Source organism: Battus philenor, unplaced genomic scaffold (assembly GCF_028537555.1).
Source record: "Battus philenor isolate CCGP_79_NKW_IND1 unplaced genomic scaffold, ilBatPhil1.0.hap1 SCAF_5, whole genome shotgun sequence".
Lineage (NCBI taxonomy): Eukaryota > Metazoa > Arthropoda > Insecta > Lepidoptera > Papilionidae > Battus > Battus philenor.
In genome coordinates, this window is record NW_027181715.1 from 1,427,799 (window position 1) to 1,444,062 (window position 16,264).

General features: G+C 38.9%; 1 protein-coding gene across 2 annotated transcripts in view; it reads left to right on the forward strand.

Annotated features, from left to right (window-relative positions):
• G9a (histone-lysine N-methyltransferase G9a) overlaps nucleotides 1-16,156 on the forward strand; it is a 23,309-nt gene extending 7,153 nt beyond the window's left edge. For both annotated transcript variants that reach the window (XM_068772396.1, XM_068772397.1), the window contains 12 exons: nucleotides 213-427; nucleotides 810-959; nucleotides 2,214-2,467; nucleotides 3,432-3,595; nucleotides 4,086-4,247; nucleotides 5,145-5,208; nucleotides 5,817-5,950; nucleotides 6,784-6,928; nucleotides 9,488-9,643; nucleotides 10,028-10,261; nucleotides 11,349-11,533; nucleotides 15,806-16,156. In XM_068772396.1, the coding sequence (XP_068628497.1) occupies nucleotides 213-427; nucleotides 810-959; nucleotides 2,214-2,467; nucleotides 3,432-3,595; nucleotides 4,086-4,247; nucleotides 5,145-5,208; nucleotides 5,817-5,950; nucleotides 6,784-6,928; nucleotides 9,488-9,643; nucleotides 10,028-10,261; nucleotides 11,349-11,533; nucleotides 15,806-15,908 (1,966 nt within the window). In that variant the 3' untranslated portion in view covers nucleotides 15,909-16,156. The remainder of the gene's footprint in view (nucleotides 1-212; nucleotides 428-809; nucleotides 960-2,213; nucleotides 2,468-3,431; nucleotides 3,596-4,085; nucleotides 4,248-5,144; nucleotides 5,209-5,816; nucleotides 5,951-6,783; nucleotides 6,929-9,487; nucleotides 9,644-10,027; nucleotides 10,262-11,348; nucleotides 11,534-15,805) is intronic.
• Nucleotides 16,157-16,264: the final 108 nt, after the last annotated feature.

The window sequence follows — 16,264 nt, forward strand, 5'->3', positions numbered from 1 at the left end:
ACCCACAGTACGTAATAGTATTATAAATCAATGTTGGTAACATAATATAAGCTTTAATTTAAACTTGATACATAAATTGGCAAGTTTTAATAGTCCACAAACAAAATTAATCTCTTTTACTATATACTGGTAACATTAGATTATTTTTAAAATTTTATATTCTGTAACACCATGTATGTATCTGTTACCACATCTATAAAAAAAATTTCTAGGATACCAGCCTACCTCAGTTTTGCAACAACAGATGCTCCTAAAGATCAAGGTCCGCTTATCCCGGAAGAGTTGCTTCCCTCTCCACCAGTAGATCTGAAGAAGCTGTGTGAAGATACAAGCAGCATTGATGATGAAGAACCAATCTCGAAGTTGGAACTTCTCTATGAAGCTATTATAGCTGGAGAGACTGCAGAACAATTAATACCTAAGATAGGTAATTAAACAATAATTTAATTTAAATTATAATTTTATCATTATTTATATAAAAATGTGCACAGATTAAAAAATAATCTTCCATTCCGTGCCTTATACAGTTGACCACACTAATAGGGGGTCAACAAATTAAAAAAAAATGTTATTATATGGTTATTGTCAAAAAAAAAATGTGATTAACTTCACCCTTTACAATATCGAAATAATAAAAATAGGTTATTATTAAAGATATACTATTATATTATTAAATTAATTGTGGCCATTAACAAATATAATTCTAATAATAATAATTTATAATAAGAATTATCATTTTTTAACTGTACAGCGATGTATTGAATAATTTGTGGTAAGATTGTCTTTTGTAAAGCAATAATGTTTGACAGTGGCAGCAAAAAGCGAGGGCTTGGATGCAGCAATGGCTGTGGCAGCGAGTCACGGTCACGCGGCAGCAGTGTACCTGCTGCACTTCTCAGGTGCCAAACTAGACGCCGCCGATTCTGACCAACGCACGCCGCTAATGAAAGCTGTAATAGGTATATACTATATTGTTACCTATGGATATGTAGATTAGGTGGCTGCTATCATCATAGGTAGCTGGTAATCATCATTTACCAGGGGTGCTGCACATGCGCAGGTCTTTGATTATTTTTGGCTCCTATTGAATGTCGAAATATTTCAATATTTTGATTTACTTAACCTATGTCTGCTCCTGGGAAGTCGAAACAAATTATCAGTGTGAGTAATTATTATTATTATTCCACTATAAAATTATAAAAATCCCAACACCAATCATAATTAACTAACCGGCATTTTAAGTATTATTAGGAGTGCTGTCATATATATATGTTTGCCATTAAATCTTACTTCAATGCTCATACATTTGTACTTTTGTCATGTGATTTAAATAGATGTAATTTTTATAAAAAAAAATACTCGTTTGCGTGTTTCAAATGCGTATCAAATTGCGGCTCGCGAAAAATTTCAAATTTCGAACAGTGGCTCGATCTATCAAGGATGCTTGGCCTCGCCACTGTTCTCAAATAAGCCTCTCTTGTTCTATACGTATAGCGTTTCTAATATATCTCTCTCTCTCCCCACGCTGGCTGCAGCGCTTTAATATTAAACGAATCAAATTCCAGAAAGTTCATTCCTTTTACGAATTGACCAATCAGTGAATAGCATACATCGAAATTTCTGAAACTATTTTATATCTGTCAAAGAAAGTTTAGCACGCGGAATATGGTTCGGATGCTTTTTAATTTTGTAAACAACTCTAGATGCCAAGTGGTAATCGACTTTATTTCTTTACTCGTAAGATCTGATCCCGTCTGTCGTGTAAAATACTCACTATATGTATACCTATATGCAATGCATAACCAACAATTTAGTTTCGAGACGCTATCATTATCATCCATAACAATATGTTATTTTTATATCTGTGTGAATAATGATTGTTTTTATTTATTTTGCCCATGATTTATTTATCATTATTTAAAAGTTTATTTGTCCTTTAATGAAGAATAAGTAGGGATATACTTATATACAGAGGTACCCCCTTGTCAACTTATAACATCTTACTCACCATTGTCAGACACTACATTTTCTAAAAATAAAGAAACTTTTGCTACAGTAATTATTTAGCAGGCTGTGTTACTAAACATCCTAATAGTAACATGATGCAATATTGGAATTTAAAAAATACTTGTAGGTAAAAATTAAAATACAAAGTTATTGCATATAACCAAATATAAGTTGAGATCAGTAATTAATTTTGTAACCTTCAACAGCTTTATTAGATAAAAATAAGATGAATGAGGAAGTGGTCAAAATACGAGAGGAAAAGTTGGAAGCGATGGAAATTGATGAAAAGAGTGATATAGATGAAAAAGAAGAAGTGAAAGTAGATGAAAAAGAAATAAAACATCAAGAGGAGAATGAGTTGGTGGAGAGGGATAGCCCGATTGTGAAAAAACCTAGTGATGAAGATCTACTTAAAGTTATCAGATATTTGTTGGCCGCAGGGTGTGATGTTAATTTACCTGTAAGTGTATATTTATATTATTTAATTAAATAAATATTTATTTCTCTTCATGTAATATTTTTAATTAGTTCATTACAAATAGAAAATATCATAAGGTCCAAAAAAGCCCTGAATTTTGTTATGATTTAACCTTTTCCAGGCCTTCAATTATACATACACTACTTCGTATTTACATGCTATATTTAAGTCTTATCGGACGCCACGTTTCGTATGCTTAATTCTCACCAGGTTGTAGTCATTTTTAATAATTATGAAAGAAAGATGTTTTTTTTTAATTATTTATTTTAATTTAACAATTTTCTTAGAAAAATATTTGTTTTATGAAAAAGTAAAACATTTATTTATACCTATTTAATGTATAGTATTTTTGAAACAATCTTCAACATGCTGCATGCTGCATGAAATGGTTTTGTTTTTCATGTGTCACAATATTATAGTGTTGTTTTCCTTCCTCAAGGCTACTTATGATTAGAACATACTAAGTAGTTGTTGTTTTCCTGTATCATTAGGTTGCAAGATATGTAGTTTTCCATCCAATCTCCTCTAATTATCAGATGTTGAAGTTACTACTAAAATTAATAAATTTATTTATTTTTTTTAAAAATAATTCAAACACTAAAAAATATTTATATGCTACATAAGGTAAATGCTTTGTTGGTAATGATAAACTGATAAGACAGTCGTATGCGCATTCAAAAGTTTCATCATGATCCAACTTCTCACCTCACACGTGCCATACGACCGCTGTAGAGAACCACCGTTGTCACATCAGAGGTGACTTGCGACCGATAAGGGTTAAATGACAGAGCTGAAGATGCTTAACCTGGAACTTTTAAATCTATTATATATGTATTATATCTCTTTTATATCTGTTATGGAGGCTTGAGTTTTTGAAACAATAGTAAGATTATAATGAAATGGACATGATTTTTTTTCATGAATAAATATTTATCATCTTCACCAGGGTCCAGAAGGCATGACAGCGCTCCACACGGCGGCTCAATTGGGCGGAGTGACTGCGTGCAAGATTTTGTTGGAGGAAGGTCACGCCTCCGTAGACGCCCGAGACCACGGCGGCTGGACCCCGCTGGTCTGGGCTGCTGAGAACTCACACCCTGATGTTGTCAGGTCAGTTTATTTTGATAATATGGACAGGCTATAGTGTGTACAGAATTAGAGACCATATTATTCTGTAGTGGAGGCTATGAATCGGCAAGCGAAGCATGGGAAGTTCACTCCATCCAACCTATGGTGGACTGAGAACTTCGTCTGAAATTCGTGCAGGGATTTCTTACTTCCAACGTCTAGTCCAGCAGTGGACTTGACGTTGGAAGTACTTGACTGATGCTGAGAAGATAATTACTACTAATCTTTAATGTATGTCATACTGGTGGTCCTGAAGTTATTTATACAAATTGCTGGACTATTATAACTTCGGAAAGCTTTAACTTAACGCTGGGAGGAGAATTGATAGAAGAAATTACAGTAATTCTTCTATTTAGAACGGACTGGGGTTGGCGTTCCTTATGATATATAATCTTTCGTTTTGGACGAACCCGGTAGGTTATCAAATAGCGATAATTTCATGTGAATGTTGCTTACTTGTTATTTTGTACAGCGTGCTGCTGGAGCATGGCGCTGACGCAGCGGCGACGGACAACGAGGGCAACGGCGTGGTGCACTGGTGCGCGCTGCACGGAGACGCGCGCTCGCTGCGCCTGCTGCTCAACGCCGCGCCGCACGCGCATGCAGCGCTCAACGCGCACGCTGACTCGCCGCTGTGCGTGATACATACACCCATTATTCAATCATCATCATCATCATCATCATAAAGATTGCCACGTTGACCGGTGTTGCGCTGCTCCCATCCAGCGACTTCCTATCACATCATCGGTCCATCCTAAGGGCGGCGTATTCACGTCGCGTTTACTAGCTAGTGGTTGGAACTCGACGGTTATTACACACCACTGCCACAATTCACCGAGAGATGTCGTTGATCTTAGCTCTTCTGCGGATGACCTCTTTTCTGATTCGATATCGCAGCAAAGCACAGTCCAGACAATCTTCCTTTCATTGATTTCGCATCTCCGTGACTAATTGCACTCAGAGATGCAGGTGATAATGCAGATCCATACCCTCCTTGATTATTCTTACCACCATTGCTTCTTGTTCTCCATGTTTATTGTATCCAATTAGCGCGCTTTGGCTATAATAAATTTGGCGGTTATTTTTTAAAACAAAAGGAATTTTATGTTGCCAATATTCTCTTTATTCTGGGCAACGCTATGGATGTCACAGGTTTAATCTTCACCTATGACACCCATTCAGTCTGTACTAATCAAAGTACGACGATTTCCGCCCTATCTCCAGGGACTTTCCACAGGGTAAAGAAATCATAGAGATTGACTTAGTTAGAACAGAACCCTCGATTATCACGTTATTGTTTCCTTGATTTTCAAAATTGCTTCGCCTATTTCGATCAATGGCATCCTAAGAAATTGTCTCATATCTCTTTTAAATATAAAAAGATATGTAATGAAGATGTTTGTAATATCGGGATGACATGCCGTGGTCATAGCCAATGAAGTTTTATTTACGTATCCATTTAGAATTAAAACAGATTCAATAAAAATTGTTTAGTAAGCAAGTTGAATGACTTTAAAATTTTATTGGACAGGCACGTTGCCGCTCGACAGGGTCACTACGCGTGCGTCGTCATATTACTTGCCAGAGGTGCTCGGGTGAGTTTTACATATATTTCACATTACACTTAATAAACCTAGAAGTATGATTTTAATTTAAAGTACAAGTTTCAATTACATTTATATAAACACCTCGACTGTGATTATGAAATTTGTGCTGCAAAATTATGAGCGCATTTATTGTCAGCAGATATCTCTTGCAATATAGAACAAGAGACCTGTTAATAGTTCCAATTTTGAATAAATGAATTTTTTTCTTTTTCACTCTCTGTCATTTTATTCTGACAGTTTTTTTTAAATGTGGTATTTAATATATAAAAGTACTACAACACATAAAACAGTACAAAATGGATAAATAATAAAGAAGTTTTAGCTTGATTTAAATTCGGCTATGGTCATTTTGGCCATATACATAAGTGTGTACTTTATGTTGATCACAAAAAATCGACTTAATTTATTGTGGTTTATTCAAAAATCAAGGTGAATTTGGAACTCTTAATAACTTACGTTTTTATATAGCACCTCATTTAATTCTAATTTATATCAATTTGGGCTATAATACTCTATTAATTGGAAATTGCAGTGAACATTTGACATAATATGTGCATTTGTTAATTAAATAATATGTGCATTTGTATGTGTTACAGACGGACGTGGAGAACTCGGCGGGCGAGTTGCCCGTGGAGGTGTGCACGGGACAGTGCCAGACCGCCATCTCGCTGAACATGCAGATGGCCCTCGCCGTCAACGAAAAGCCGGTGCGCAGTCGACTGCTCTCCAAGTGTGTATTCATGTATTGTTTTATAAACTTTATGTAAACTTTTTAATACCGGTTCTCCATAATGCAATAAGGTATTCTATCATATTCGAGATAGGCACGTAAAGTATATTTACTTCAGACACACTGAAACATTGCTTTTTCAGTACAAGATTGGTATCTGTAGTCTTAATGAGAGTATATATCAGGGGTGGCCAACCTGCGGCTCTTTGAAGGATATTAGTTGCTCTTAATTAATTTATTAGAGTTCTAATTTAATTTTTGTGTAAAAGAATGTTATTATTTAGTAAGTTTTTACAAGTAATTTAAAATATTGATAACAAATATGAAGGTTTATACATAAACTTTTAGTCCGCCTTTACGCTACTGACCTTTTTTCTCATCACATCGAAGCGCTTTCCTAAGGGGGCTTAGTAACAGCGGTTTCTGTAGCACTATTAACGATGTATTTTAAATAAGAAAGGATCAATATCTAGCCACTTCCGCACATGCAGTGGTTGTCGTGCATGAAAGTGCACCGCCCGCCAGCCCGCTCGTAAATGCGCATGCGACAGACAATGCCAACTACACAACCGCCACCGTAAATTCACTCAACACGTGTTTCACCCCTCCACGGGGCATCTTCAGGAGTTGTTACACCGATTAGGGCTAGACTCGGTGTTTAGCACTAATCGGTGTAACAACTCCTGGTTTATTTTTCATTATGGTAAACAAGGTTTTTCAAGGGCTTTTAGTATATCCAAAGTTTATAAATGAATGGGAGCTATGGACATTGCAATTATATGATATTGGATATGAGACCTTATGTGTTGGTCTGAGAGTTGATTATGTCGCAGCGACATTTCGGGCGGTCGCGAGCCGTACCCGGTGTCGTGCGTGAACGAGATGGACGACGCGCCGCTGCCCGACGAGTTCACGTACGTGACCAGCCACGTGACGCCGCGCCCCGTGCACGTAGACACCTCCATAGCCACGCTGCAGGTACAGTTCCACAGACAATTAATCATTTGTATAATGCCACATAAAATTAATTTTACATTAGTTCATGACGCGCCATCTACTGGGAGGAACTAACAACAAACTCAGGGTTAGGAAAGGTCCAATATTTAGCCACTTCCGCACATGCAGTGGTAGTCGTGCAACAAAGTGCACCGCCCGCCAACGAAATAAGACCTCAAATAAGTCCATCAATTTTTTTAATGCGCTAAGCAAAGCCTATTCCAAAGAAATAGGCTTAGCGCGTTCGAAAAGTCAATATATTAATATAACCAATATTTAATTATGTATTTATATACTGCCAGATTCAGAATTTTGATTATACCGATAAGAATCTGACAGAGTTCGATAGTTACTCTTTTAGGGCTTTTTTAAATCTTTTCCGGGTGATAATATATTTTATTGGTCAAAACATAAGTTGTGTATCTTTTTCTTTTATAATTTCGAATTTGGAAACTTATCACTAATAAAATTTAATTTCATCAGTCGTTAAGATTGTGATAAAGCTTATAAAAATAAATGTAAATAATAATAAACACAGGAAAAAAAATCATAAAATAAAATACTGTAAATACAATATCATATATAAATTATGATAAATGTGAAAAAGATGGGAGACAATGCAAGAATGGTACGTAAATTAAAGTGAGAATTAGTGTGAAGAACAAATGAGTATAAGTAGAAAAAGTGGAAAAATTGTTAACAAATAAATAAAAAAATTATAAGAATGCAAATGAAAAATTTGTGGAAAGTATCAAGAAATAGATATTGCACTGAAGCAACAAATTGAAACTAATGATCAATGAATCAAAAAGTTCTTAGAAGTGCATATATATGAAACCTTTTTGGATCAAGTTCGATATTCAAATTAAAGAGTGTCTATCACACTATATTTATGCAGACTGTCACTTGTTTTTGTCAGTTCGTTCGCATGTAATAATTTTTTTTGTGCAACGAGTTGCTAAAAAGTCAAAATTATGGATAAAAGTGAGTTACGTACGGTGATAAAATATCTCAGTTTGAAAAAAATGTCTACGAAGAAAATTTTTTTGGACATTCAGCAGACATTAGGGGGTGATGCTGTACCCTATTCTACGGTTGCATACTGGGTGGCTGAATTTAAAAGAGGTAGATCAAGCTGTAAAGATGACCCGCGTTCTGGGCGGCCTTCAACCTCCTTTACAGAAGAAAATGTCAAAAAGGTTGAGAATCTGGTTTTGTAAGACAGAAGAATGACTATAAAACATATAGCTGAGATCCTAAAGATATCTTCTGGTAGCGTTCAATCCATTTTAATTGATTCACTGGGGTTCAAAAAAGTGTCTGCAAGATGGGTGCCACGAATGTTAACCGACGAAAACAAAAAGCGACGTTTGGAAATTTCCAAGCGTAATCTCGAAATGTTCCAGCGTGATTCGGATAATTTTTGCCGTCGTCTTGTCACCATGGATGAAACGTGGGTCCACCATTTTGATCCTGAAACTAAAAGACAACGCATGTCTTGGAAACGACCATCCTCTCCATCCATTAAGAAATTTCGAGTTGCTCCTACCGCTCGCAAAGTTATGGCCTCTGTGTTCTGGGATAGTGAAGGAATCCTTTTTATTGATTACATGCCAAAAGGCCAGACGATTACTGGACCCTATTATGCAAATTTAATCCCGAAAGTGCGTGAAGCGATTAAAGAAAAACGTCGTGGAAAACTGTCGTTGGGCGTGTTGTTCCTTCAAGATAACGCTCCTGCTCATCGATCGGAAGTTGCGCTCAACGCAATCCGCTGTGCTGGCTTCAATCTCCTTGACCACCCACCATATTCTCCGGACTTAGCCCCAAGTGATTTTCATTTATTTCCAAAATTAAAAGAGGAAATTCGTGGAACAAAATTTCACGATAATGACGCGGTTATAGCTGCCGTAGAGGACTTTTTCGAGAGTCAAGAAAATAATTTTTTTTCACAAGGAATAAGGAAGTTAGAAACGCGTTATTCTAAATGCATTGCATTGGAGGGAGATTATGTAGAAAAATAAAATATTATTATTTAAATCTTTGCATTTTTTAATATTGATTCCAAGAATTTTTTGATTCACCCTCGTATATAGCCTGCAAAACCCAAACGAGATGTAGTAGTGCAGTCGATTGTTAAGAATCTCGTGGACACCGCGCACATTCTTTTATCAGTTTGGATCAGAGTTCAAAATAAGGCTTCGACTATACACAGTGCTTGCTAAACTTAAGTATGTACTTTGGTAATATTGTGCGAAGGAGACCGAAAAATCTGGTTAAGCTTGTAGTTTGCAATGTAGAGGATAATTTGGATGAAAAATGGTCTAGTCCACTGGACTGATGCAGGGGCAAGGGTAAAAAACATCCGTGCACGGTTTAAGGCTTTAAAAAAAATAGAAAAGCCGGGAGAATCCTAGCAGAGAATTACATACTTGGCCACGACTCCATCATGAGGAAGCGGTTAAGAAGTAGAACTTTAACCAGGTACAGTCGCGTACAAAAGTGAGTTAGTATAACATTGTATTGTGTGTGTGCGTGCAGGGTTGCTCGTGTCGCGACGCGTGCTCGTCGGGCGCGTGCGCGTGCAGCGCGCTGAGCGTGCGCGTCTGGTACCGTGCCGGCCGCCTGCCGCACAACTTCCCTTACCACGACCCGCCCATGCTCTTCGAGTGCAACCAGACCTGTGCCTGCAACATGGTAAACAATTACTACTTATATAATACTTTTTATAATCTGTAGGACAGGGACTACGAATTCGGATAAAATGCGTTTTTTAGTTTAAATTTTATTTTCATTCCACATTCCCTTTCGTCCTTTACATTATATTGTATTTATTCCCTTTACGTTTCACATGATCAGTCATTATTTTCTTGCATCTCCTTCCTTCCTTCATCTACATTCCTATATCTCAGTTTTTTTTACATTCATTATGACAGATATTTTTTTATTGCAGACTCTTTATATTTATTTTAATTATTTACATTTCTTTTGTTATTTTACTGTTTGGCGCTATGTTACTGTGATCTGTAGTTTAGAGTACCGGATTATTGATTGTTTGTACAATGCCTCGTGTGGTTGCAGCGGCAGTGCGGCAACCGCGTGGTGGGGCGCGTGCAGGCGGCGGGCTCGGTGTGCGCGCGGGTGCAGGTGTTCCGCACGGCGCGCCGCGGCTGGGCCCTGCGCGCGCTGCAGCCGCTGCGCGCCGGCGCGCCCGTCGCGCTCTACTGCGGCGAGCTGCTGCCGCACGCCGACGCCGACGCGCGCTCGCACGACCACTACATGTTCGCGCTCGACCTCAAGCACGACCTGCTCGAGGTACCACAACCACCATACCCAACAACGTAACAACAACACTCAACCTACACTTCCTGATAGGCGGCGATGACAAACAGGCGTTCATATCCCTTTGTAAAGAGATCGCCAAAAGGGCGATAGAAAGAAATAAAACAAACAGAGTATAAAAAGATAAATAGATTAAAAACGTAAATAGAAACAAAACTGTTATAGAAATAATTATAGAAAAAGTAATAACGTGTAAAAAAAAATGTAAAATAAAAATATAAATCAAAAAATGTAAAAAGAAAAAGGGAAGAATGATAGACGAACAGAGCAAAAGGGTAAGAAAGAAGAAATGTGGTATAAAAGAATGGAATGAAAGATCATGTGAAGAATGGAAGCAAAGAACGGAATTAAAAAAAAATAACTAAGTGAAAAAAAATTGCCCAAAAAAGACCCTGTCTTACCGCAAGATAGGGGTACGAGAGGCCCCCAATAGCGGGGGTCAAAAAAAAAATCTAGGACATCTCCAATAATAACTATTACCTCAAATAACGTTATACATTTCTCCAGGCCTCATAAAATTTGTAAGGCGTTTATGCACAAATGTATATAATTTTTCAATATACATCTATGTAATACCTCTAAATAATCTTATATTAAATTTAAAAACTCGTAATAATCCTATTATACTATATTAAGCGATAATAGACCTAATATTTGCTCGACTATTGGCTACCTATCCATTATTTCAGTATTGTTTTCTTATTGTTTCTTTCTTCTTTATCAGGCATATGCAGTCAAACCTAATTTGATTTTTATAAGTATATGTGAATGAATATATCTATTTATATATATATGTATGTTTGTATTACCTTTCGTTGATTCTTCTTCTTTTCAGTTGATAGTCGCCCACTGAAAGGCTAAAAAAATCTAATCTTTCCCAAATATTGCAACTATGACCAATCATGCTCTGCCTATTTTGTGCGACTTTTCGTCACTTTAACCATGTCGTCGATTCACCTAGTGGAGGCCATGTATTTATAAAAGGAACTGTTATACTAGTGCACGCTATTCAAAATGTTAGTCTGTAAGTGGAATGGATATAACGAGACTTGGTTTCCAGGAGTGCGCGTCGAAGGAGCAGCTGTGTGTGGACGCGGCGGAGTACGGCAGCGCGGCTCGTTTTATCAACCACAGCTGCCGGCCCAACCTGGCGCCGGTGCGCGTCTTCACGGGCGTGCGGGACCTGCGACTACCCGTCGTCGCGCTGTTCGCCATGCGCGACATAGCCGCCGGCGAGGAGCTCACGTACGCCGTCTATATTCGATATTCAATAATAAACAACTACCCTCCTCCACCCAACCCCCACGTGACCACTGTACAGTACTCGGTGATAAATATTGCACATCGACCTTTCGAAAGAGACACTCGGCTAATTTCGGCTTCGTATAGCGTTATCTCTGTCGCACGAAATACAATGACTGACGAAACGTAACATAAGTAGTGTGGGACAGAGATATGGTATAATATGGCATATATATATATATATATATATATATATATATATATATATATATATATATATATGTATGTGTGTGTGTGTGTGTGTATATATATTAAATATATATATACACACACACACACACACACACACACACATATATATATATATATATTTTTTTTTTTTTATAGAGGTTTAAAAATACATTTACGTATCATAGGGCCTGATGTTGGTGCCCCGTATGTCGGACTCGATCTAGATCAATACCGACTAAAAACAATCCTCTCTCTTCGGTATCCCTGGTCCCCACGGCATGGCCGTTAGGCATTACTTCGCGGGGGGGATTTAGCCGCAGCTTTCTCTGATAGAGTGGCTGTTCAGGCCAACTTCCTCCGCTCTTGCTCTATTTTACGCAACTCCTTCAGCACCGTCGTACAGTACGCGCTCGTAAGTTCCCAGGCCGAAGGCGAGGATAGCATTGTAGCTATCAGAGTTTCAGGATAGATTTTGCATCCCACACCTTCTTCCCAAGACCTCCTGGCTTCGTTAAATCGGGGGCAGACGAAAAAGACATGCTCTGCATCTTCAATCATTCCGACACAATTAGGACAGTCAGGGGAATCTTCGTATTTGAACCTATGGAGATACGCTCGATAACAGCCGTGGCCGGATATCATCTGAGTCAGGTAGTAGTTCAACTCTCCATGATCTCGGTTCACCCATGGCTCTAGGTTTGGTATAAGCTTACGCGTCCATTTTCCTTTCGTCGACTTATCCCAGGACGATTGCCACTGTTGCAAGCTTTTCAGTCTTCCCCGAATTCTAAGTTCAGCTGAAGTTGGGTCTGATTTGCTATTTTTGCTACGGTACAGATCAGTTCTTTCGTCTGCAAGAAGCGCAACAGGAACCATACCTGCTATCACGCATGCCGCATCCTCCGATACTGTACGAAAGGCGCTAGCTACCCGTAGAGTGCTGACTCTATAAACAGAGGCGATTTTCCGTCGGGACTCCTGTTTGCTCAGTGCGTCGGACCATATGGGTACTCCGTACATAAGCACTGACGTAGTCACCGACGCTAATAACTTCCTTCTGTTTTGCTTGGGACCTCCGACATTAGGCATGAGTCGGCAGAGTTTCGCTGTCACCAGAGACGCTTTCGCTGCTGCTCTCTCAGCCTGATCTTTAAAGTTTAGCCTATGGTCGATCATTACTCCAAGGTACCGTATAGCTGGTTGAGTTGCGATTTCACAGCTGCCGACATTGAGTGTGATGGTCTCCGCAACTCTCCTGCCAGTAATGAGCACTGCTTCCGTCTTCTGCTCAGCCAGTTCTAGTCCGACTGACCTCATCCACAGAGTGATTATTTGGAAGGATCTTTCAAATGCCCACTTCACTTCCTTCAAGTGTTTCGCTACTATAACGACTGCTAGATCATCAGCGAATGCGACGAGTTTAGTTTCGCTGGGTAGATGTTTCTTTAGGAGTCAGTACTGACCCCTGTGGGACGCCTCCAGTGACTTTGTACTCCTCCGTCCCGGTTTCCGTAGTGTACATGAGGACTCTATCAGAGAAGTAACTAGCGACTATTTTACGTAGGTATAGAGGTACATTCAGTGAGCTAAGTGCCCCCATGATAACCTCCCATTTTGCTGAGTTAAAGGCGTTTTTAATGTCCAAGGTGGCAACCAGGCAGTATTTTATCGAGCCTCTCTTCCATCTTTTCCCAGACACTGCTAGTTTTGCTATATTGACTACTTGCTCTATAGCATCTAGCGTAGACCGGCCTTTTCTGAACCCATACTGTGAGTTAGCTAGGTGGGGTTCAACTGCTGCTTCGATCCTGCTGTGGATAATACGTTCTAGTATTTTCCCCGCAGTATCCAGCATACAGAGGGGCCGGTATGACGATGGCTCGTCTGGTGGCTTCTTACCTTTAGGGAGAAGTACCAGTCTCTGTCGTTTCCACGCGGTAGGAAAGGTCCCTTCCAGTAAGCAGCTATTGTAGGTCTCCAAGAAGACTCCTGGTGTTGCTACAACAGCTTGCTTAAGAGCTACGTTGGGGATCCCATCCGGTCCCGGAGCTTTGTTGTTTCCAACCCTACCGCATGCTACCATTAGCTCCTTCTCGGTAATAGGGGGGATTTCATTCGGATCCACAATCCCTAGTTGAAAGGAGGATTTTGGTTGCGTGGGGAACAGAGCTCTGACAATTCTTCCTAGTAGAATAGGACAAGTGGGCGTTGTATTCTCATGTCTCAGTTGTTTAACTACAACCTGGTACGGCTTGCCCCATGGATTCTTTTCAACCTCTTCCAACAATATTTTCCACGCGTTTCTCTTGCTCTCTTTAATGGATTTATTTAATTTTAATCGCGCTTCCTTATATTTGTCGTAGAGCTGCTCGAATTGTGGTGTTTTCCGAGCCCGTTGGGAGGTTCTACGCGCCTTAACACATATTTTCCTAAGCTCAGCAATGTTATCATTCCACCAGTACACCGGTGGGGTTCGGTTGTTGTTGCGTCGCCTTGGCATTGTTGCATCGCAGGCCTCGGTCAGCCTCCTTATGATTTCAGCCGCCTTTTCACTGGCACTTTTGGAAAGCAGTGGTCGATCCTCGAGTGCTATCTTGAACAGGCCGGGATCATACATGCTAGTCCTCCAACCCACTGAGCCAGTTCTTGTGTGTGGTACTCTATTTGTATTTGGCTTACATGATACCTCCCAGTATATGGCACAGTGGTCGCTAGCGGTGTAAGTATCCGAGATCTCCCAACTGCTATTTCCTCTTGCCAGTGTACTGCTGACGAAAGTGAGATCCACAATTGAGCTCGCCTCGCCTCTTGTGAACGTGGGTTTATCGCCTGTATTAAGTAAGGCGACGTCCAACAGTGACATCGCTTCCAGAAGCTGGCAACCTCTAGTGTTAGTAGCTTTACTACCCCAGTCCACTGCCCAAGCGTTAAAATCTCCAGCTATAGCTACCGGGGAGTACATTCGGGCATCCTCCACTAATTTGGCCAGGAACCGGACGAACTCATCGTGTGTTAGGCTAGGTGGCGCATAGCAACTGTAGAAATGTACTCCATTAAATTTGGCTCTTACAAATCCAGAACAATTATTTTGATTACCCTGGAGAGGTTTAGTGCCACATGCCCAGATGACAGCTTTTCCTTCCTTATCGGTGATCCAGTTTAGGCCACTGATGTGCTTATAGGGTTCCGAAATTAGTACTATGTCTAATTTTAGCTCCCGTACGGTCTGCATGAGTAGGTCTTGGGCAACCTCACAATGATTAAGATTAATTTGTAGTACCTTGATCATTTTTGAGGCTGTCTTAACATCTGAAGTGCTTTTTTAAATACAGGGCAATGACCACATCCTGCAATGTGAGCACAGTCTTCGGAATTCCCAATGTCAACACAGAGGACACATCGGGCTTCCTTACCGCACTCTTTGGCTTTGTGGCCTATTTCCCCACATTTGATGCAGCTCTTCGATCTGTCATGTTTGTTGCTGCATTTGTTTGCAACGTGACCATAGTGCCAGCACCTGAAGCATTTTATAGGCCTTTGAGTAGCTCTTATTCTACAATTGACCCAACCTATCTTGACGTTTTGCCGCTCTGTTAAGGTTCTGGTTTATATGTGTGTGTGTGTGTGTGTGTGTGTATATATATTATATATATATATATATATATGTGCCATAACATATTCCGGTAAATAATTTTTTCACTCAAAATTTTTAAACTTGGTAGTTAAAAGTACAAGAGTGTATATACCTGTAAAAAATGGCACAGAAACGTTAATGTACTAGTTCATTAAGAACTTCTAATAGCTAGACAAATTTCATTTCTTCTCAATCTCTTTCTCTTTAGACCAAGAGGCAGAAAGACTTGATGAATTTTGACCTCGGAATAATATGTCGTTTATACTGATAACTGGCCACGTGATTAGTACAGTGACATGAATCAAGGCAGAGAATGATTTGAAATCTGCTTTTAGGGTACTATTTGGTGATATTTTTATTGTTTTAATGTTTGCTGTACTAATGCGTAGTTTTTTTTTTTATTTTTCCAGGTTTGACTATGGAGATAAATTCTGGTCGGTTAAGTCGAAATGGATGAAGTGCGAATGCGAATCTCCAGATTGCAGATATCCCACCAAATCTACCGATGAATGAATATGTACATAATAATTATTTATGATAAGAATAATTGTACTTTGTAAATATATACAATAATTTATATTGTTATTATTGTGTAACCAGTATAAGATACGCAAAAACTAAATCGTCGATTTAATGATCTGCCTAACCATTTGTGGTTTTTTTTAAATGGCAATTCAGATACACCCGCATTGTTAGTTTAAATCTACTGTTTATTTTTAATTTTTAAATGTGATAACATTAATCTTTATAATATATATATATATACACATCTAATGCTTAATTAAAAATATTTTTTAGGAACCAAATTGTCTTTCATTACAGGTTTGTTGTATTTAACTCCCTTAACCACCGCTTAATATTATGTGCCA